This window comes from Xyrauchen texanus, chromosome 26 (assembly GCF_025860055.1).
Source record: "Xyrauchen texanus isolate HMW12.3.18 chromosome 26, RBS_HiC_50CHRs, whole genome shotgun sequence".
NCBI lineage: Eukaryota > Metazoa > Chordata > Actinopteri > Cypriniformes > Catostomidae > Xyrauchen > Xyrauchen texanus.
In genome coordinates, this window is record NC_068301.1 from 34947630 (window position 1) to 34970870 (window position 23241).

General features: G+C 37.4%; 1 protein-coding gene across 1 annotated transcript in view; it reads left to right on the plus strand.

The window, feature by feature from the left end:
- The window catches only part of zfpm2b (zinc finger protein, FOG family member 2b), an 82950-nt gene extending 60635 nt beyond the window's left edge, over positions 1 to 22315 (plus strand). The window contains exons 6-8 of the mRNA XM_052093218.1: positions 11792 to 11998; positions 17120 to 17344; positions 17965 to 22315. Of these exons, the coding sequence (XP_051949178.1) occupies positions 11792 to 11998; positions 17120 to 17344; positions 17965 to 20276 (2744 nt within the window). The 3' untranslated portion in view covers positions 20277 to 22315. The remainder of the gene's footprint in view (positions 1 to 11791; positions 11999 to 17119; positions 17345 to 17964) is intronic.
- The last annotated feature ends 926 nt before the right edge of the window (positions 22316 to 23241 follow it).

Here is a 23241-nt window from a genome sequence, read left to right on the forward strand (position 1 = left end):
AGTGACTAAGCAACCAAATTGGCCTGTTTGCTAGGGTGGGTAGAGTCACATTGGGGTAACCTCCTCGTGGTCGCTAAAATGTTGTTCTCACTTTCGGTGGGGCGCGTGGTGAGTTGTAGCGAGACGGGTCCCGTTTATCCCATTAGGTCATGGTGGTCCTGTTAACATAGGATCATTGTTTGATCATATTTGGCATCATATCAGTCACAGCAGTTGTGCTTTGGAAATTAAGACAGAGTTTGGCGCTGAATAGCATTCATTCCTATTGTGAACTACAGACCATGGATTTCAAGCAGACTCACAAGCGATTTTCTGGTGCGCACCAGAGTTCTGAGCTTTTTCAGATGGACTTGGGTCCTCACCAAAAGCTCTAGGGTGCTGTTGAAAAGCACACAGTCATCAACCACCCATCTGAAAATTGGCATTAATGTCTATAGCAGTAGCGACTGCTGTATTGAATGTTCTCTGTCACTGAATATTAGTTGAGTTCCTTGATATGAGATGTTGTGGCTATAGCTGCCAGTACATGGCTCACCGCGTCTCGTGCACCGATGAGTTCTTGCGAGGGGGCAGTAAATTTCTTAAGCGTGTGTTTTATATGTGCTCTCTATCCTGTCAGAAGGCTTTTGGCTTATCTTGAGTGAATGTCGAGTCTGGAAATGTCAGGCATGGGCAGAGAAAATATATGAGATTTTGAAGCTGCTGGATGTTGTCAGGGGGTTGTGATGCGTCATAAATCCTGGTTTGATGGTATTGGATGTCTGGATCAGGAAGGACACGGCTTAAGAACTGCAGAGACTCACAGCTCCGCCAGCCAACAGGAAAGAGGTTCATTTTGGTCATTAGATGATGTAGACCTCATCTTTTGATTTATCATCTCCCCCTCTCTGACTTTCGCTCTCTTCCCTTCATATTTCATGCTCTCTCTCTCTCTCTCTCTCTCTCTCTCTCTCTTGCTCTGTCTCATTTCTTGATGGACTGATATCTGGCAGGCTTATGGCTGTCGTGATGTGAAGGAGCTGCTCTGTTAAGGTGAATCTGGGGTCAACAGAATAAAAAAGAAATCCTGGCACACCACAGCAAGAGGAAACAGCGGTCGTTGACTTATCACTTGTAGTTTCCTGGGATAGCACTGATGGATATTAGCCAGGAAGCTGTGTTGATTTTTTTATCATGTTGGTTAAATGCGCAATGTACCAGGAGAACCTTGTTCCTCCACCTAGAAAAGTAGTCCTACCTCAAAAGGACGATTTAGACAACTTTACAGGATAAGTAACAAATATTTTTACAAAATAAAACATGTGTGGGCTTTAATAAAATTCAAGTTTCACATTCTGATAAAATTTTCCCATAGACTTCTATTGTAACTGTATTATATTATATAAAATTATATTATATTATGGTAACATTTTAATTGTTTCATGATTTTTTAAATTATATTTATATATTATATTTACCATTTATTATGTTGCAAATGTGTATGTTTAAATACTCATCTTATGAACAACAAGTATAATGTTTGATTTAAGTTTCACAAACCTTTATATACACAAAACAATTCTTTGAGTTGGTCGTGACTGAAAGTCTTTGATTGCAGCTCACAGAGTCAGATGGATTCAGTGAGTTCATTAGTTCAAATAACAGCATACAAGTTTGGAATGACATGAGGGTGAGTAAATAATGTCAGAACTTTCAAGACAAGAGTTGTTGTTTTTACGGATCCTTTGGTCATGTTATTGTTGTTGAGCTTTTAAAGAAGTAACCTTTGAAACACCTTGTGTCTCTTGGTGCAGGGTGAGAGCGTTATGTCAGAGGAATTGCTGTTTGATTCTCACTGAAGACCAAGTCAACAGAGACAAAGTTTAATTAAGTTTTCTTGAAACCAATCGGGTGTTTTGCTAGAAGGTAGAAGAGCAGAAGCACATAATCCTCTTCCCAGTGAGGCACTCGCTTGGGGGGTATCTCTCCTCCCTTTCTTCCAATCTCTCTCCCCTTACGTTCCTCCCACCCTCTCTCCCGCTCTATCCCATTACCTGGAAAAAAGAAGAGGGTCCCAAGCCACACAACTGAATACCCCAAGATAAAAGTACACATTTCCAACTGAGATTTTGTTTCGCAGTAGCTGCAGTTGTTTTTCACAGATCAAAGTCGCTCCAGTATGACTCTAGGTCGCTCTATAGGGTCAAAAACATAATTCGGCAGAGTGGCACAAATCTTCCCAGTGTGAGCAGAGTGAAGATCTACTGGGAGAAATAACAATGTGATTTGCATATCATGACAATCATCGACCATAATCCCTGGTGAGGCCCCGGCAGTGTCCTGTTGTGTGTGTGCGATTCCCACAGCAATGGTATCTTAAAGCCAGAATATGTTGCCACATCATCAGAGTTTACATATCCCTTTATTATTTGCTTTATGTTTACATATTTTGTTTGTTTACAATTATGTTTTTTTATGTTTACCTTTAACTATGTTAACGTTTCCCCTCAGGTTGACTTATTTCTCAAACGTGTACGTTTATTATTTGGCTTACCTGCACATTTACATTTACCATTTTAACATTTACATTTACATTTTACAGTTACCTTTTTGTTTACCTATTTTGTTTACCTTTACTTTTGCTTTAACATTTATCTATTTTGTTTACTTTTACAGTTTTGTTTACTTATTTTGATTGTTTACATTTATGTTTACATTTGCTTTTACATTTACCTGTTTTGCTTATGTTTACTGTTATGTTTACATGTTTTGTTTATGTAAACATTTATGTTTACTAATTGTTTTTACTTGTTTCATTTTGTTTACTTTTGTTTAACCATTTTGTTAACATTTACCCTAACGTTTACCTATTTTGTTAATACCTACGTTTACTTTTGCTTTTACGTTTACCTATTTTGTGTTTACTGTTATGTGTTCTTATTTTGTTAATATTTACATTTTTGTTTATTTTTGCTTATGTTTACATTTTTGGTAACCTTTTATGTTTACCTTATTACTAGTATTACAGTATGTTAACGTTTACCCCTACAATTACCTATTTTTCTTTTACATTTAGTTATTTTGTTAATTTTTACTCTAACATTTATCTTTATTTTTACCTATTTTGTTAACATTTACTTTTACCTTTCTATTTATCTGTATTTGTTAATGCTTACATTTGTCATCATGTTTACTAATTTTGTAATTTACAAATTTTACTAATTTACTAATTTACATTTATCTTTTCCTATTTTGTTAACATTTTAGTTTACTTTACTTTTACATTTTCCCATTTGTAATTTTTTTTATTTACCTTTACATTTGCCTTGACATTTACCTATTTTAACATTGACACCGTCATGTTTACCTATATTGTTACCTACTTGCTGTTACCTATTTCTTATTTAGTTTGCTGTTTGCTTACTTTTGAAATGTCAAACTTACATGTGCTGTGTAAATCTCAATTTTATGACACATCGTCAACTGAGCAACATATAGCATTGACAGGGCAGCGTGCAGCTATTAAAGAGCTGTCACGAAGCTTAATTACATATTAGTGGATGTAAATAAACTGCTGCTTGTCAGCGTGTCTGGGATTTGAATGCTTCATATGTAATGCAGAGACTGTCAAGAAAGACTTCAATCAAAAACACAAAAATAACCGAGCTGAATGTCTAGCTACATTTCCCTCTTCTTTTTTTTAAGATCACTGCAGTATGAAAACAGTAAGTGTGGGGAAGGGATATGGGAAAGGGTGATTTGGGGGGTGTCTAACTCAGGCAGAACTGATGTGCCACTATCCATATTCATATTCAGTAGCAGCTGTTATCGCTTAAAAGGCTTTCTATTTACAACAACAAGACAAAAAGTGCTTGGATAGGGTCCAGACCCACTAAATGATAAAATAAGCACTCATTTTTTCTCTCTCTCTCTCTCTCTCTCTCTCTCTCTCTCCCTCTTGCTCACTTTCTCTCTTAATCTCCACAAAGCACCTTGGAGTCTGCTCACCCAAATACATGCCAATGAACAGTAAAAAAGTGCCATTTGGAGATGCGGGTGTCAGGTTAGATAAAAAAAACTTCTGGATTAAATATGCTGTGGCTAATGAGCAGCCAGGCGAGCCAGAGAGGGTGTGACCATGGGCACGATTGTTCTCCAGCTGATAACATTCTGCACAAGAAACAGCCAAATTCCATCATTTAATAAACATCCACAGCCTCTATCAGAGAGAGCGTCTGGATGCCAGTGTTAAGTGGGAGACATTGCTTTTCATTACGCCAATCTCAGGGGGCTTCCACAGGGCTTCCAAGGTGCAGAGACAAATAAAGAGTCCTATATTTAGCCGTATTTATTTTTGTATGTTTTTATTTCCCCTCCAAAGGTTCAGAAGTAGTTAGAATCGTCAACTTGAAGAAGTTGTCTTTTTTAGTAGTGGAGTTTGCTAAGACAAGCATCACTATTACTCTTGCTCATACTAAGGGATATGGGTGTAAACGGACGCGTGATGAGTTGTGCATGGATTCCACAGAGAATAGCGTGAAGTCTCCACGGTAACACGCTCAACAAGCGACGTGATAAAATACATGGATTGATGGTCTCAGATGCGGAGGCAACTGAGATTCATCCTCCGCCACCTGGATTGAGGTGAGTCACTACGCTACCACAAGGACCTAGAGAGCGTTGAACAGAACTGAATTGTGAGATAAGTGAACCATTTCACCCCTAGTAAAATCGTGTTAACATGCATATTGTTTACGTCTTGTTGATATACTTTTGAACCAGTGAGTATTTTAACGTTTACGGATTGACCCCATTCACTTTCATTGTAAGTGCCTCACTGGAACGCAGATTTTGGCCTTTTTTTAAAGAAAAAGAGGGGAAAGTCCAAATTACTTTTTTGTGTTACTCAACTTGTAACACAAAAATGAACTTGTATTGAACCCGGAATATACCTTTAAAGACCCAGTGAAAACACAATTAGAGATACGTTGCTCTTAGTCCATGTGTGCTTGCTTTGAGGCCCTTTATATGCTAGGGTAGTCCTAAATGTTCATAATATTCACTTCCAGGAAAGGGGACTAAAAAATATTGATGACTAATGTTGCACTACACAGATTTCCATCCAGTCAAATGCTCTCTAAATTGAGAATGTCAATCCCCCTGGAACTAACCAGCAAGTAGCAAATAATTTTAATTCTAAACTTTGATGCATAACTTCTCCCGCAACATTTCTGAAACAGAAATGAATGATGCATCAAATTGCATGGCTTGGAGAGGAAGAATGACAAACCTCTGGTGATGCATGGACATACAGTACAATGTTGGATATTGTTAGTAGACAAACTAAAAATAATTGTGAGGGTGAAAATTGTTTTAACAAGACTTTACTTTTTAGAAGTTTACAGTGCTAAAAGTTGAAGAAATACCAATATAGGGACCAGAATATCATAGAGACGTGGGGGGTGGACTCTATTGACTCCTAACATCATGACAGCCAACTTTTTCTTGGACAAACATCCCACTTTTTCAACCAAAAAAATTGATGTTTCATGGGAGCCATAAATGATAAACTGGTGGACAGATGTGTATGGTGACATCCCGATCCAACTCATTTCCTCTATCAGTAAATACCTGTGGAGGTCAAAGGTAGTCTCTTTAAGGTCATTCTGATGACATATTGAATTTGTTGGACTGACAGAGAGAAATAGAAATGGTCTTGGCCTGTCATTCATAAGGAGCTTAGTTCACCCAGCCAGTAAAATCTGCCAGCATTGGCTTTACGCGGACCAGTGGCCTAGCTGTCAGGAAGACGATTCATTTCTCAAAGCTCATATTTAGAAATTGGAAAATGGTGGGATAATTTTATTGGCAGACATGTCAAGCTACCACCGCTCTTCAATTTGAACCAAAAGCTGGGGGTGTGGTGTTCTGTTAGGAAAATAAACAGACTTCAGAACTTCATGAATGTGCAAAATCACTGCATAACTTTACAGCCGAGCCAGATGAATGGCCCTGCCTCACAGGAAGTGGCACAATGCATCTCTGGTGTGTGTTTTGATGTAGCACTCGGGCCTGCAGATCAATAGGCGCACAGGTGTGTGGGGAAGATGGTGGAGAGGTGATACCCCAGGCAGTGAAACTCAGCCTGGCTGGGAACACAGAAGCTCCGTGAAGGGCGTCCCCCGGGGGAGCAGAGCGGTATGACTGATGCACTCTGGGCTATGGCGAGGTGGAGATGTGATTTATGGAAGTGGAGTAGTAAAAGTGAACTCCCTACTGTCTTGCACACACTCGTGCTGCTGCGTTTGCAAGATCTCAGTCTCTTATTGTGTGCTTTTGAGAGCAAAGCAACTTTTTGTGTAGTGAACTGGAGCGTATGGGATAAGTTTCATTGAGCACGGTTGTTGACCCAAAACATTGAACAGCAGTCCTGTGATGTAGGTCTGTTTCAATGGAGTTGAAGTTCACAGCATGAATACTGTAGAAGTGTTTGTTTAATTAAAAGCATGCATTCAGTACAATTAAAGCCATGATGTGTTGTATTTGAAAGGCATAAGTTAAGTTATAGTTTTATCAAGCTAAACAATGATCCTCCTGAAGGCAACAGAGCAACCCATACAATGCTTTAACATGATAACTATATTTTCAAGAAAATATCATGGCTATTGGATAATTTGGCAAAATGACAGCTTGATTGGAAATGACGCCCAATTTAAATATTCTGCTCACAAATAATATTTGCCATGATTTTTATTTTTTTTTATAAACATCACTTATTGTGTGAAACCTTATATTTCACCTAAAGCATGCTTTTCACTGAGACTTTTCTTGACTTTCTTGAACTTTTGAAAAACTTAATTAGGGACAAAATAGTTTTTGTGTGGTAAAATGACACCACAACTATGGGATAGTCGTAATTTTTGGAAAAAAAATTAGAAATCATTTTCACATACTAAATATTGAAATGATTTGTTTATTTCACTTTTTGTTTAGATTATATATATATATATATTTTTTTTTTATTTTTTTTAGAAATTGTTTTATAATATGTTTTCATAGTTTAATATTGGAACAAGACTTAAACAATAAAATCTATACATAAAAAGGCATTTGAAAAATACCAAAAATAAATTATGAAGGCCTTTTTAGAAGTTTCTACGTCAGTTTTAATGTGAACCTCATATAAAAAAATTTTTTAAAAATTTTTTTTAACTCTTAATAAAAATCAAACCCTGGGACATGAAAGTGGCCAAAGTTGAAGAAACACACACACACACACACGAACATGTTTTTATATCATTGTGGGGACTCTCCATAGACTTTCATGCATTTTCTGTATTTTATACAGATCTAAAGATAATTTCTATCCCCCAACCCCAATTTCCCTCGTGGACACCGCTGGCTGGTCCCCACAAGGTATGTGATCTCAGGATTTACCATCCTTGTGGGGAGATTTGGTCCCCACAGTATAGAATAAACATGTACACACACACACACACACATACTGTAATTAGAACCAAACAACAAATACCTTGAAGACGTGTAAATACTGTAAGTATTTTGATTGAATGAAGGATTAGTGCCCCTTCATTGTGTTTACAAACAAAATTGAAAGTGGATTGGTTTTAGTTTACATTACATATTGTGCTTAACCTCAGAGCCATACTGTAGCTGGAGAGTGTTTGTTCTGTGTGTTTGTGAATTAATATCAAGCCGCATTATGGTCATTGTGCCAAATAAAAAGATATTCAAGTGTGCAGTAATAAGCTGCCCTGTTACACCAAGAATAAAACGGATACTACAAGAATTAAATCTATTAATTAGTGCAACACTGAGAAATGAAAACAACTGGTTTTAACACATTTTAACACAGGAGCGATCAGCTAATTGTAACGCTGATCCTGGAAAACCACACATTCAAAGGTGAGGACATTACCACCTTGTGGAAAATGCTAAATAAAGATTCTCCAAGAAGTGCTCAGTCTTCATACAGCACTCAAAGCCCTTTGGTTAACATGTTGCTTTTCCAAAAAAGAAATATTAGTGTGAAGTTTCACTCAAAGTGACAAAGCACTGCCTTCTTTTCCAAGTATTTATATCCTAAGTATTTGCTTGGATCCATGCATAAAAAGAAGAGGAAGGAAGATGCATGTGCGTTTGATTTATACTTCTCATTGTCTTCCCCACAGTGTTCTGTGCCAAAATAAACACTGCTCTGTGTTTCATCGCCTGAACTAAAATAGCAAAGACACGAGAGCAGAGTGCAGGTCAAACAATGCTTTTACTTGGCTTAGATTTATTTTTATTTCAAAGTTTGTTTTGCAAATGTTCCAATAAATTATAAATTGACCATTAGATTTAGCATTAAAATATGTGTACTGACCTTTGGGCTCATGTTGGTTTTATACATTTTAGAAAAAATGATTTAACGACTTGTCACATGGTAGAACCAAGACGTTAAAGGTATTAAAATATTTTCTTTGCTTCTTGAATACTGGTGAGTGTACACAACTTAATTAATTTCAAGAAAGCTTTCAAAAATATTTTGTATAAATGTATTTCATTTTGAGTCATACATTTGTCTTGACTCCGTTTGACCTTAACAAATCTTTTTCCTTTTCAAAATATCTCTTTTTTTTTTTAACTTCACACATGAGGGGTCTTCTCTGTGATATACTGTATATATTGTTTTGTTTGTTATTTGTTTTTTATATGACATTAAAATGGCTACCTGCATGTTGGTTGCACTTACTTTAAAGGAAAAAATAAATAATAACCAGTGTTGGCATATTACATTTACACCACTTTTTTTTTTTTTTCTTTAAGCCCCAGACATTTTTTTTTAATTATCAAAATGTGAAATGCATTTGTTATGTATTTTTGAAGAACTTTATAAATCCTGACAAACAATTAGCATTACATCATTGACCCTTAAACAAATAAATGAAAGAGTCCTCTATGTGTGGTAGTGGAGACACTAATGTGATAGATGGTAGAGACATACGTTGACTTATTTAACTTTAACGGCAATTAAAACACAGGAGAAACTCTGAATTATATTCAGATCTATTCAAGTACACAACATCTTCTGTGAGAGCCTTTCAGTTACCTCTGTAGCTGGAATGCTGTCTCATTGACATTTCAGTGTTTTGTAATGTTTCCAGAATCTACAATTGTCTCTAAAATAGTGAGAATTGTTTGATGTTAAATAGCATGTGTATGTAATATATAGAGAGAGAGAGAGAGAGAGAGAGAGAGTTATTTTATTTATAGTACATTAAACCATATGTGTTATTGAATGAATGTTGAAAACATCAATATGGAAAGCCCCATCCAAACACATGCAATTAGCAGCCCTCTTTAAGAGGCTAGACAGCACATCATAGGTCACTGTCTCCTCCTACAACACCCTGACAGAGAGCGCTCACACATATTTAAAAGGTAGTGTCGAGTGCGCTTCATCCTCATTGTCCAACTCCCCAATTAGTCCACGTCCTAATTCTACCATTTAGTGCTGGCATATCATGTCTCTTGTTATCTCGCATTCCAGACTTTTGTAAATAGTCATATTTAAAACTTTAATCCCTTCAATGGAAGAAGACGTGCAAACACAGAGTCTGTCATTTAGCGAGATAAATGTTATCTCAGTCACAAAGCACTCCTCTCCTTTTTAACTGGCTAATGAGTTTGTTCTGTGGACTCCAGTGGAATATTTCATGCGCAGCACTTCAATTTGATAATGTGTTACTTTTATCTGAGATGTCCATTCTCTTTAACAGTAGGAAAAATATACAACGTTTTCAGCAATGCACTGTCCCTGACTTGCTTACTGCGGCTTCAAAGAAATGAAGACATATGTGGGTAGGACAGTGTGCAGTATGTGGGTTCAAAGCGTGAACGTTATTAAGTTTGTATTTACTACTATGCAGATTTCCAGGAGTGGTTGTATAAAACATAAAAAAGAAGCTTACCAATGCTGTTTCTGCAGAAAAAAGCCTGTGAGGTCTTGCATTGATAACAACACACTGCCAGAAGAAATATATATATATATATGCAAAGTAAATAGACAAAAGTTTTTTCGATTTACATACAGCATTTCAAGACGTCTGTTTATAATTAGGGTTGTTTGGTAAGGCAAGCCTCACTATTACGATTGCTCATACTTATGGTTAGAGATATCATCAAACCCCTAACCCTGAGTAATCAAATTCTGCATGTAACTCGTCCTGTCCCATTTGTGCCACAGACATGAATTAAACCTCAAATCTTGTGGCTTGTTGAGGAGAGATGTGATATAAATTTTCTAAGCAATCAGATTTACAATTTTCACCTGGCAGACACTAAAATGGCCCATTAAAAAACAAATAGACTTTCATTGAGGAGGGACTAGAGCCATATCTAGAGATAACAATATGTCGGAAGATGTATCCCGTGGTTGTGGAAAAGATTTTACTGTGTTTCAGAAGTGGAAATGTGTTAAGAACTGTCCAGCGCATTATTAAAACCTGGAAGGATAGTGGTGAACCTTGTTTAATTGTGAAAGTAAGAGCATTTCCACACGCACAATGTGACAAGAACTTTACAGGATTAGGACTAAACAGCTGTGTGGCCACAAGAAAGCTACTTATTAGTGAGGCTAACAGGAAAAAACAACTTCAGTTTGCTAGTGAGCATAAAGATTGAACTGTGGAGCAATGGAAAAAGCTCATGTGGTCTGATGAGTCCAGATTTACCCTTTTCAAAAGCGATGGGTGCATCATGGTAAGTCATCCAAGCCATCATGCATAGTGCCCACAAGCCTCTGGAGGCAGTGTTATGATCTGGGGTTGCTTCAATTGGTCAGGTCTAGCCTCAGCAACATTATGCTGCAAAAAAATGAAGTCAGCTGACTACCTGAATGTACTGAATGACCAGGTTATCCCATCAATGGATGTTTTCTTCCCTGATGGCATGGAAATATTCCAGGACGATTATTTATCATGTTCAGATTGTGAAAGAGTGGTTCAGGGAGCATGAGGAATCATTTTCACACATGATTTAGCCACCACAGAGTCCTGACGTGCTTTACGGAGTGTTTTGACTCTTCTGTTATCAATACAAGATCTCAGCCAAAAATGAATACAACTCTGGATGGAAATAAATGTTGTGACGTTACATAAGGTTGTCGAAACAATGCCACGATGAATGTTTGCCGTAATCAATGCTAACCGAAAGGTGCAACATCCTTTGAATGCAGTATCACTTTTAATAACATTGATAATTATTTGGTGCACAAGAAGCATTACTGCAACAGTTGCTGGGAGCACACGCCTAAGCCAAATGACTTCCCTGGACTTATGGATAAACCAGCAGGCACTGTCAGTGTGACATATTTTTCGTGGAAAAGAAAATCATATCCTGCTTTTAAAACGCACTTAATATTTCTTGAGATGTTTACTTACAAGAGGAAGAAAAAAGCTAAAAGAAAACAACAGCTGAATCCTGCAACTCTCGGAAATGCACAGGGTGTCAACTTTAAGATACTTAAATTTACAACTGTGGCATGTATGGTCTCAGAGAATTATAAAAGGCAAAATGTCCTTTACAGGAGACAAAAATGAATGGTTTGGTCTCAGGAGAATTTGATAAAAGGAGTTCCTGTAGCTCATCTGGGCGAGCATGGCGCTAGCAACACCAGAGTCATGGCTTCGATTCCCAGGGAACACACACATACTGATAAAATACAATAAGTTGCTTTGGATTAAAGTGTCTGGTAAATATATAACTGTTAAACACTGGCATAAACCCAAAGCTTCACCTCTATCTCTTATAGGAGGACACGTGTGGTGCTCCACAACAAAAAACATGATGGAGGGAGAAGAACTTGCAGCCTGTGTGGTAGATTTGCAGTTTCATCTACAAATGGCAGCCCAAACTCCCTATGGTCAGGGGATGTTTCCGGCCCGACTGCTGGACTCCATCCAACTCCTTCCTCAGCAAGCAGCCATGGCGTCCATTCTGCCCGGCGCTATCATCAACAGTGAGTGCCGCTTTATCACACCATGGCCACAGTGGATATACTGATTAATGAGCTTGCTTAAAAATGGAAATCCATGTCAAAGAGTCATCGCAGCTCTGATATGCATGTTTGCCATGGATAAGAGAATTACCAAGGGTCGAGGCTGACCTTCAGTTTTCTGCACGAATTAGATATTTACCCTCTTCCGTTCTCTAATCACATTTAACAAGAATTTGATGCAAACAACAGCACATTTGCTTTGATGGGGTCTGTAGGGTCGGGTTAAATGGTTCATCCCATTACTGTGCAATCACTAACAGACGTAAATCAGGGTCCCCACACATCCTTGAAAACCTGAAAAACTGATGACTAGTTTTGCAGTCCTAGAAAACACCTGGAAAATGAAACAAAATGTAAAATTTCATGGAAAATCTTGTTGAAAATTTTTTACGCATTTTCCCTTTGTCGAGAATGAACACCACTAGCCCTGAAATCAGTTGTTAGCAGCTGAAATTGCTATTTTCAGGGACTCGTGATCTATTATGTTTTGAAAACGCAATGCAAGCCCTCAGCTATTGAACGCACCTCTGCTATTGAACGCACCTCAGGTTATGTTTGTGGCTTATGCAGCAGCTACATGTAGATAATGTAATGCTTTAATGTTTGCAGTAAATGTTAACTGGTTAGCAGCAACTGGTTAGCCCAATTTATTTGGCATATATCGTTTGCTAATAATGTTGCTATGGTCTAAGCCTATTTTTGGATCAATTTCTGATTATATTGTGGAAAATGCATTGCATTGCATCAATCTGACCATTACATTTTTATGCAGCAGTTCTGGAATTTAACTATCAAGGGTGTAACTCATCTCACGATTTGGTTCTGTTCACGATACTGAACTCACAGTTCGGTTCGTTTCACAAATCTTGAAACTCAGCCTAAATCAAGAAAAGTTAAGATAGAAAGTTTATTTTATTATTATTATTACTTTAAAGACATATGCAGATCAGTTCCTTTCCTTTAAAATGAAGCTAAAAGTACAAAATGATTCATCAGAGATATACTGTTACTAAAAATCAGCCCAGAACAGGGCAATGGTGACACCAAATGGAAATATTAGCTAATAATTCTGCTTACTGAAGATAAAGAATTATGTTAGATACATATGCTGCTTTCATGCAGTCACTGATATACATACATTTAAAATATTTTACATTAAAATAGTATTTTTCTAAAATACATATTAAGTGGAAGTGCACATTAGGATTATATTCCCCCATAGGATATGTTATTGGAAATATGCTGATTTACACAGCCTTAATCGTGATGATCAATTATTCATAAGTATTATACGCCACTTATAGATAAAATTAAAAACTAAGACCCTCCTTGATTTAAACATACACCTTATTTGCCTACACATGATTTAATTTGTTTTTCAACTAGTGGCGCAATAACTGTTAACATTACTTGACCATGTCCTGTTTCTCTCACTCTCTCTTTAATATTTTAGCAATCATGACGTGTGTCCCGCATTTCTGTCGTCTGTTTAAAATCGGAGCTATTGATGCCCGATGTGTGATTGAATCATTCGTTTGAGTCAGTTCTTTTCAGAGAATTGGCAAAATGGGTTGCAAATTCATTCAGACCGCTCATTCACTGAATCATTTATAGAGGATACTTAAGAACACAGAACACAGATGGTGCTCGCTGGATGAAGTGGATATTTACAGCTGAAGTCAGAAGTTTATATGCATTTATGTTGAAGTCATTAAAACAAATTTTTTTAACCACTCCACAGATTTCATATTAGCAAACTATAGTTTTGGAAATGACATCTACTTTGTGCACGACATGAGTCATTTTTTCAACAATTGACTATATCACAATTCCAGTGGGTCAGAAGTTTACAAACACTGTTAACTGTGCTGTTAAGCAACTGGTAAAATTCCAGAAACTTAGCCAGTTAGCTTCTGATTGGAGGTGCACTGACTTGGAGGTGTACCTGTGGATGTATTTTAAGGACTACCTTCAAACTCAGTGCCTCTTTGCTTGACATCATGGGGAAAATCTAAAGAAATCAGCCAAGACCTCAGAAATATTTTTTGGATTTCCTCAAGTCTGGTTCATCTTTGGGAGTAATTTCCAAATGCCTGAAGGTACCACGTTCATCTGTTCAAACAATAGTATGCAAGTATAAACACCATGGGACCACACAGCCATCATACCGCTCAGGAAAGAGACGCATTCTGTCTCCTAGAAAGAAACTTAGTTTGCTGTGAAAAGTGAAAATCTATCCCAAAACAACAGCAAAGGGCCTAGTGAAGATGCTGGAGGAACCAGGTAGACAAGTATCTATATCCACAGTAAAATGAGTCCTATATTGACATAACCTGAAAAGCTGATAGCAAGGAAGAAGCCACTGCTCCAAAACCGCCATAAAAAGCCAGACTACAGTTTGCAAGTGCACATTAGGAAAAATTTCCTCTGATCTGATGAAACAAAAATGTAACTGTTTGGCCATAATGACTATCGTTATGTTTGGAGGAAAAAGGGTGAGGCTTGCAAGCCAAAGAACACCATCCCAACCGTGAATTATGGGGGTGGCTGCATCATGTTGTGGGGGTGCTTTGCTGCAGGAGGGACTGGTGCACTTCACAAATTAGATGGCATCATGAGGAAGGAAAATTATGTGGATATATTGAAGCAACATCTCAAGACGTCAGCCAGGAAGTTAAAGCTCATTGCAAATGGGTCTTCCAAATGGAAAATGACACCAAGCATACCTCCAAAGTTGTAAAATGGCTTAAGGACAACAAAGTCAAGGTATTGGAGTGGCCATCAAACAGCACTGACCTCAATCCGATATAACTTTTGTCGGCAGAACTGAAAAAGTGTGTGCGAGCAAGAAGATCTACAAACCTGACTCAGTTACACCAGTTCTGTCTGGAGGAATGGGCCAAAATTTCAGCAACTTATTGTGAGAAGCTTGTGGACGGCTACTCAAAACATTTGACCCAAGTTAAACAATTTAAAGGCAACTTTACTAACAAAGTGTATGTAAACTTCTGACCCACTGGGAATGTGATGAAAGAAATAAAAGCTGAAATAAATAATTCTCTCTACTATTATTCTGACATTTCACATTCTTAAAATAAAGTAGTGATCCTAACTGACCTAAGACAGGGAATGTTTTCTACGATTAAATGTCAGGAATTGTGAAAGGTTTTGTTTTAATGTATTTGGCTAATATGTATGTAAACTTCTGACTTCAACTGTACCTACAATCAGCTGATAAATATTAGGCTTCTTTTTTGAGAGGTAACTTTGAGTAACTTCAACTAGTACTGTGTCATGTGAATAAGAGGCCGTCCGCCTGCACTGTTTTTCAATTGTTTTCAATGTAAACATGCACTAGACCAGAGGTGCCCACACTTTTTTGTGTGATGATCTACTTTTAAATGACCAACTCAATAAGATCTACCAACTAAAAAAACACAGTTTCATTTAAAATAAGAAAATGCTTGTTGGGACTACTGCATGTATCCCTACGTGGAATTCATCTTCTAATTAATAAAAAAATATATAATAATGTTCAATGTTGATATCATTCAGTTTTAAAACTAAATCCAAAACACCTACAGCACAATAGATTACAATAGCCAGGGCATTTACCTTATTCTGATGACTTGCACTGAATGGAATCAGACAGTTTTGCATAATCCGGGCATAATTCCAAGTCCTTGGAAGGCGCGTATGCGCAAACCTAGTTGTCATGGCAACTGAATAAACAAACCTCGCCTGGTCAATATTTACTCGTCAAGTGCAAGTCAAACAGAAACTAAAAGATGGAAAGACATTATATTTATTTTTATTAAAATTTAACGAAATTACATTTAAATTTTGTGCGATCTACCAGCATTTCCTTTGCGATCGACTGGTAGATCGTGATCAACGTATTGGGCACCCCTGCACTAGATGGATATTGTTGACTACTGCACAGTTTTAGCTGTGTCTTTAGCATCTCTCACAGGGTTACTGCATTTTAAGACACCGTGTCAAGTTAAAAAGACCTTCAAATGTTAAAGACATCCCGAGAGACACTTGTGTTCTGCTGCATCTTTTTAGCACAAAAGCATATTTGGTCTGAAGAGTCTCTTAATTCTTTTAGAAATAGTTTAGCCAATAGTAACATGAATGCTACACATATTCTGAAAGAAGTATTTTAATTTTCTTCAAAGTCAAAGTCACCAGAATTGAACGTTTTGGTGTTGTTTTCTCAAAGAAATGATCACGGGGGACCATGTCCCTGGACCCCCTTAGACAATTTGGGTACACTTGTTTTCTTCGTCAGGTTTTTGTGCCAGATGTATATAACCTAAAACGTGTATAATATTTATATTTTTTTTAAAACACACAATCATTAACATATCACAATAATAGTAATTATAATGGTAGACTTCATAAAACAATAGAAACAACCATTAATATTTTATTTAAACAGTAAAACAACCATCGGTGCAGCATTAAAGAGTTTAACATTAGAAGCTGCGTGTATTTGTCTTGTCAGTAAGAATCAATTTGTCAATGTCTAAGAGCTCAATAGCTCATGTTAAAAGTTACTTTCATAGATAAGTGTCATAAACTGCACATCTTTCAAAGACTTCTGGAAGGAGGGATGTAATACTTTTATTTCTGCCATTATTAAAAGTGTCCTGGAAAAGTCCTTGAAAATGATCTTAAAAAGTGTGGGAACCATGTAAATTGTACCACAATTTATATATATATATATATATATATATATATATATATATATATATATATATATATATATATATATATATATAAATGTTTTGAAGTGCAGAAAATCAAGTTTCAGTTTTGAAGGATTTTGCCTATTTTGTAACATTTTTGAATCTATAGTAGTGTCTTAAAGTCTGAAACTTTACTGAAAATCTGAAAATGTAAAACATGAAATAAAAGTTTTAGGATTTTGAAAATTTTCAAAGAACAGTTATTACGTTAAAAAAAAATTAAATGTTGCCTTTTATTAAGCTTAAAAATATTTGTAATTTATAATTCATTATTCAGTATAATTCATTGTAATTCAGGATATGCTTGTGTTTAATTCTGCCTTTGTAGAAGACATCTTCCCCTGCAAGACGTGTGGCATCTGGTTTCGGAATGAAAAGAACCTTCAGGCCCACCTTATGTATTACTGCAGTGGGCGGCAAAGAGACCCTGAGATGGCCTCTGAAAAAAATGACAATATCAGCCATCAAATGCTTCGAAGTTGCACATACCCTCAATGCAATATGAGCTTTGCAGGCTCACATGCCCTGGAAATGCACTTATCCACACATAACAGTGAGTAGACCAAGAAGAAATGTTTCAAACATCACAACAGAAACAAGCAAAAAGAAACTACCCTTTTGAATATTAGTTAGCTACACTAAAAGCTACAAATATATATATATATATTATTTTATTTATTTATTTTAAATAGTGGAGAATTGTTTGGTACAGAAACAATGAAGATCTCAATTAGGGTGACAGTATAAAGCTTATCACAGTAGCATCTAACTAAATAAGTATTCAAAAGCACAAGCATAATAATGTATAGCCACTTTGTAAACACTATTGACTCGTCTAAGCAAGCTGATTCGCTAAAACAGACCATCCGAACTAACGAAATCACTGAAATTATTTAGACCTCCCAATGCTTTTTGAGAGACAATATTAATCTAAGAAAGCATATTTGATTATTACCTGCAATTGTTCTATTGTAAAACTGTGCAACACAATGTGACATAAATAAATGCAATGTTGCTTTTTGTCACACTATACTGCTACTTATTAGAAAAGTAGCTTGTTACTGGAAAAGCTGCTCTGTTTAAAAAAAAAAACAGTTAAGCTACTGTAATGCTACAAAATGCAAGTTAGTTTAATTAATCATAAACACTTCTGTTTTACTTGTGTCTTTAAAGGTCTTAAGTCAGAAGAAACATCCACTGAAAGCAACTTAAAATGCACAATATGTGACTACACTGCTGAAACGCTTATGGTACTGCAGCACCACATCCTCACCCACCTATCGCAAACCGGCCTGAGATGCAGTCACTGCCATTTTACATTCCAAACCCCCAGAGAGCTGGCCAAACACCAGGAACTACATGGACATGACATTATAGGCATCAAACCCATCAAAGAAGACAAAGCTGATAACAGTCATAGCACTGCAGGCAGTCCTCAACAAGTTCAAGCTAATTCAAACATAAAAGACCTTCAGGAAAGCATGGTACAATGTAACATTGGTCAGATATCAGAAGCAGAAATCACAGAAAATGAGCAGTTATCCACTAAGGGTGATGACAACACTGGAAACAAGGCTAATGTTTCATATTCCAGAGTAAAGTCAGAACCCTCTAGCCCCCGTTTGGCATCCTCACCCATTCAGCACCACCTGCCTGCTGCCTTTCCTATAGCTCCCTACATGCCACATGTCCCATTCTCACAGGATATTACCATGGGGCCACAGGCATCTGAGATACTGGCCAAAATGTCAGAGTTGGTCCATCGCAGGTTACGTCATGGAGGAAATGGAGGGAGCGCTTACCCTCCAGTTATGTACAGCACACTTGTACCGAAAGGTGCAACATGCTTTGAATGCAGTATCACTTTTAATAACATTGATAATTATTTGGTGCACAAGAAGCATTACTGCAACAGTCGCTGGGAGCACACGCCTAAGCCAAATGACTTCCCTGGACTTATGGATAAACCAGCAGGCACTGTCAGTCCTAAAGTTGCAGCCAGTTTGGCTGTTATGCTGAATGCTGGCCAAGTTAAAGGTCATGAATCTACCCCTTGCAATCCAATTGCAGGTGGAAAAGTCTTGGATGAACTCTCTGTGCATGTTAAAAAAGCATCAACTCCCTCTGGTGCACAAGAGAGGCCAAATGGCACACAGTTGGATTTACAAAGCCCCAAAATGCCACCCACTGAAACTGACATGGACCCCAGCCAGACAACATGTGAGGCATGCAAGATCACCTTTAACCGCCACGAAACCTTCATGGTGCATAAGCAATATTACTGTGCCACCCGCCACGATCCTCAAGTGAAACGTGCAAACAACAATAAAGGACAAGCCAATCAGAAAGCAGTGCGCCCACGGAAAAGAAGAAAGGCATATGAGCTGGCTGCTTCTGAACAAGAACAAATGCCACATATGGGTATGCCATCATTTCTTGCTATTCCCAATATAGGTGGTTCATACATGTCGAAGGATGCAATGGAGAGCTTCCGGGACCATCAGAGATACAACATGATCCAAGGCTTGGTACCCAAATATCCAGAGGCTTCATTGACGGTTTCAAAATCAGCTCTTGCATCAAAATGTAATACAATATCCAAGGAGGAAGGTGATGCACCTATAGATCTCAGTAAGAAATGCACGCCACAGTTTGGAAACACTCCACTATCCCCTAAAGGACTTATGGATTATCACGAGTGTGCAGTGTGCAAGATAAGCTTCAACAAAGTTGAGGACTATCTTAAGCACAAACAGAACTTCTGCCCCGGCACTGTTTTTCAAGATAAATCTACCGAGAACAATGTACATCTAAGCATCAAAAAGGATGCCCTCTTCAAGTCCCCAGCTCATCATGCAAAAATTGAGTATCCAAAAGCAGTGACAACATCTGATATCCAAGCTTCGATTGAAGACCACTTGATCCCAATAAAAGAGGAACTGAGAAGCACCTTTCAGTCCTCTGGGTGTTACCCAAGTTCTGCTAAGAAAATGAGACCCGATGAGCAAATCTGGCCTTACTATGAAATCAAAACTACCGATTACGCTACCGGGATGCTTGTCATGCAAAGTGAATGGAGGCAGAGTCCAAACGAGGGTAGTGAGGGTGAGAGAGACCAGCCGATGCCAGATGGTAGCCATCTAAGCACAGAGGACCCTGAGAACAAGGGCAAGACTTTACCCTTAAATGACAGACTTGATCCTGAGGACAAGACCGAGGATTTGGGAAATAAACAACACGGCTCCCCTACACAAGATATTCACACAGACAACGCCATCAACTGCAAAGAGAACATAGCTCTGTTGCCATCTCTAAAGACTGAGGAGGTCTCAACCACCTTCAAAAGAGTACTGAACGGATCCATTGCCACCACTAGCAATGTGAAGTATTGCCGGCCTTGTGACATCCAATTCAACAACCTGTCAAACTTTATAACACATAAGAAGTTTTACTGCTCATCTCACACTACGGAACATGTAAAATAGTAACATTGCCCCTTGTCTTATATATGCCAATCCACACTAGTAGAAAGTAGTGCTGTAAACCAAGAGAGGATAGTTATAAGGTCAGAAACATACTTTACGTAAGTACGTGAACGCAGATGTGAATGCTTGGTCAACGCATTGCCAAAGCGGGGTCCAGATGAACATACATAAGTTGCGTTCTTACGGAACCCCTAAAGGGCCAACGTGGTGGGGGAACAATTTGTGGTGTGGGGAAAAAAATAAGCAAATGCTTTTGCAGGCTATTGCATAAATATCAACTATTGTTTTATATGTATGTTTATGCGGGCATTTATCATGCATCAGCAGATAGCAACAAAATCAAAACCTTCTGTCACCACACATAATGAAGCATTTATTGTAATAATAATAATAATATGTGATTCAGTTGTGAGCAACAGAATTCCATTTAATTTGAACTGTGTTGTCTTTATTTTCAGACATTCATAAATTGAAGATGATTTTATGATTTGTTGGCTTCACACTTTCATTGGCTTTATCTTCCTGTTGAACTGAAAAGCTGGAATAATGCTGGAATACTCATAGGAGAGCTATTTGACACACATTTTGCGAGAGAACGCTAAATAATTTGCGAGAGAATGCTAAATAATTAGCAAGAAAATGCCAAATTTTTGCAAGAGCACGCAAAACTTCTCGGGGGACGTAAAAGCTTTTGCTTATTTTTTCTCCCACCCAAATAATTTTTCCCCAATACCTTGACTCTATAGGGGCTCAGTATGTTTGTGCATTACTGTGGTGGTAACAAATCTTAGTTCTCAAGGAGATGATAGAGTTACGTTCAAATGTATGTGCCATTAACCTGGATGTGTTATTATATATTGCTCAGCAATAATCTCTTCAAACTGTTGTGCAGCCATGACAGTAGTTGACTTGAAAGGGACTCATCTTAGAAGCAGACTTCTCTAGTGCCCCTTGTGGCATTGTTGAGAATGCAATGCATACTTGTCTTGTTTTATGAATTGCGATCTGACACATTTATTTAACAAAACAACACACGAGCTTGCGTAGCTAGAAGTGCCTGAATTCACGTACTTGTGTAGAGTATGTTCGGCCTTCACCATCAGTGATAATAGACACTTGGTTTGACATCTGAATCCATTTGCTTGCAACTGACACTTGTGGGAATCTCTTGGCTTTCATTAGTCATGACTGAAAGTGACCACTTGCCCCATCTTTCAAACAAGCATTGAATTGTTCATATTAGACTTTTCACAAGCACCAATTTAACTGTAGTGGTCATTTTTTTAATTCTGTGCTGGTTTACACAGCAGCAGGAGGACAATCAAATCAGGAGGTTTATCCTTCAGTCATTTAATAGAAACTTTGAAGATATTTGTTATGAGTATTGTGTGTTCATACTTTGTTGTGTTTTTATGTATGTATTTAATTATAGTTTCAACTCTAAGAAATGCAGATTTGAAATTAATTAGTTTAAGAACATTTTCTCTAATGTCTATTTACAGAGAAAATAATAAAAAAGAAAAATCTATGGTGGAGCAACCTCTACCTTGACTATTGTGTCAACATATTCTTATATACTGGCAATCATGTTTTTTGAATGAATAATTGTAAATACATGTCGAGTTTGTCTTTGATGTTTCTTTATGCTTAAATATGTTTTTCTTGTTAATGCAGAACTCTTCTTAAAAAGGTGACCTGTATGTGTGTTGGTTGATTCATTATCTGTTTTTTTTTTTTTTAATGTTTGGCTTCTAATGCAATACTTTTTAAAAGATGAAACATTATTTATTATGTATTACAAAAGGGTAACTTTTTTTACTTGGACCCCAGAAATTGTCTGTGTGAAGTGTTTACTAAAGTCTTGCTAAAGAATTAGAGTTTACACTTGGTACTAATGGATGACTCATTGTAACATTTGCTACAGAAACACAAAATCTCATTAAAAAAAATGCTGTTAAAATGTGTTCCTATGCATGTACATGTTTGGAATGAAATTCCAGAAATGTTATTTTATGTGGCATCAAAATTAAAATTCATATCTCAGGACAGGAGTGTGTGATGAATTTGCTATGTATCATAATTTAATATATTAATGTACACTTTTAACATTTCAGGATATATAGAATATGTAAACAACCTAAGCTGCATTATTCAGGATAGTTTGGGTAAGTACCTACATGGCATCATCTTGTGTTAGTTACAATTCAAGACATGAAGGGCAGTAGCAAGGAATTCTGAGCCCCCTGACAATATATTGATCTGGGCCCCTAACCTATTAAAAGAAATAGTTTCAAATTTGTTGTGGGCCCCCCTGGACCTTTGGGCCCCTAGAATTGTTTCCACCTTTCACCCCACTAACAGTCTGTTCTTGCACCGAAATTCCATCCGAATTTGTGCCCTTCCCCCAAGCGAAGAGCGCTGTCTCTGTCCTGTGCCCATTCTTATGAACTTCGCTGCAATTTTAGAAGCCATTCACTGTTAGTTCTGTTTCATTTGTTTGTTTGTTTTACACAAAAACAATAACACATGGCCTCTGTGGGCTGCTGCATGTGAACATCACAATGAACTCTGTATGGTTTTTTGGTGGAGTCTTCTCCTAAATGAATCTGTGCTGGGAACATTTTAAAATGCTAAATGTAAAAAATTCTTATTGTGGCTTAATGTTATAAAACTATGACCAGGGAGAACAAAGACCAGTTTGTTTCTGTTTGTGTGAGAGCAGCACCCGCAACTTGGAACACAGGTCACATCTAGCACCCGCAACTGTCCCCACCCATTTTTATAACAAAGTGATGCGCATGGCAGACAGGGCCAGCCCATGGCTTTGATTTTGACTAGGGCCCCACAAACATTCATGAACATTTATAGAACCAATGCAAATGTGATGAGTGGATTTGTTTATTTTTAAAGAGAAAGCACTAAAAATAAGAACGTGTCCAAGAACTTTTATTTTCCCCCAACATGA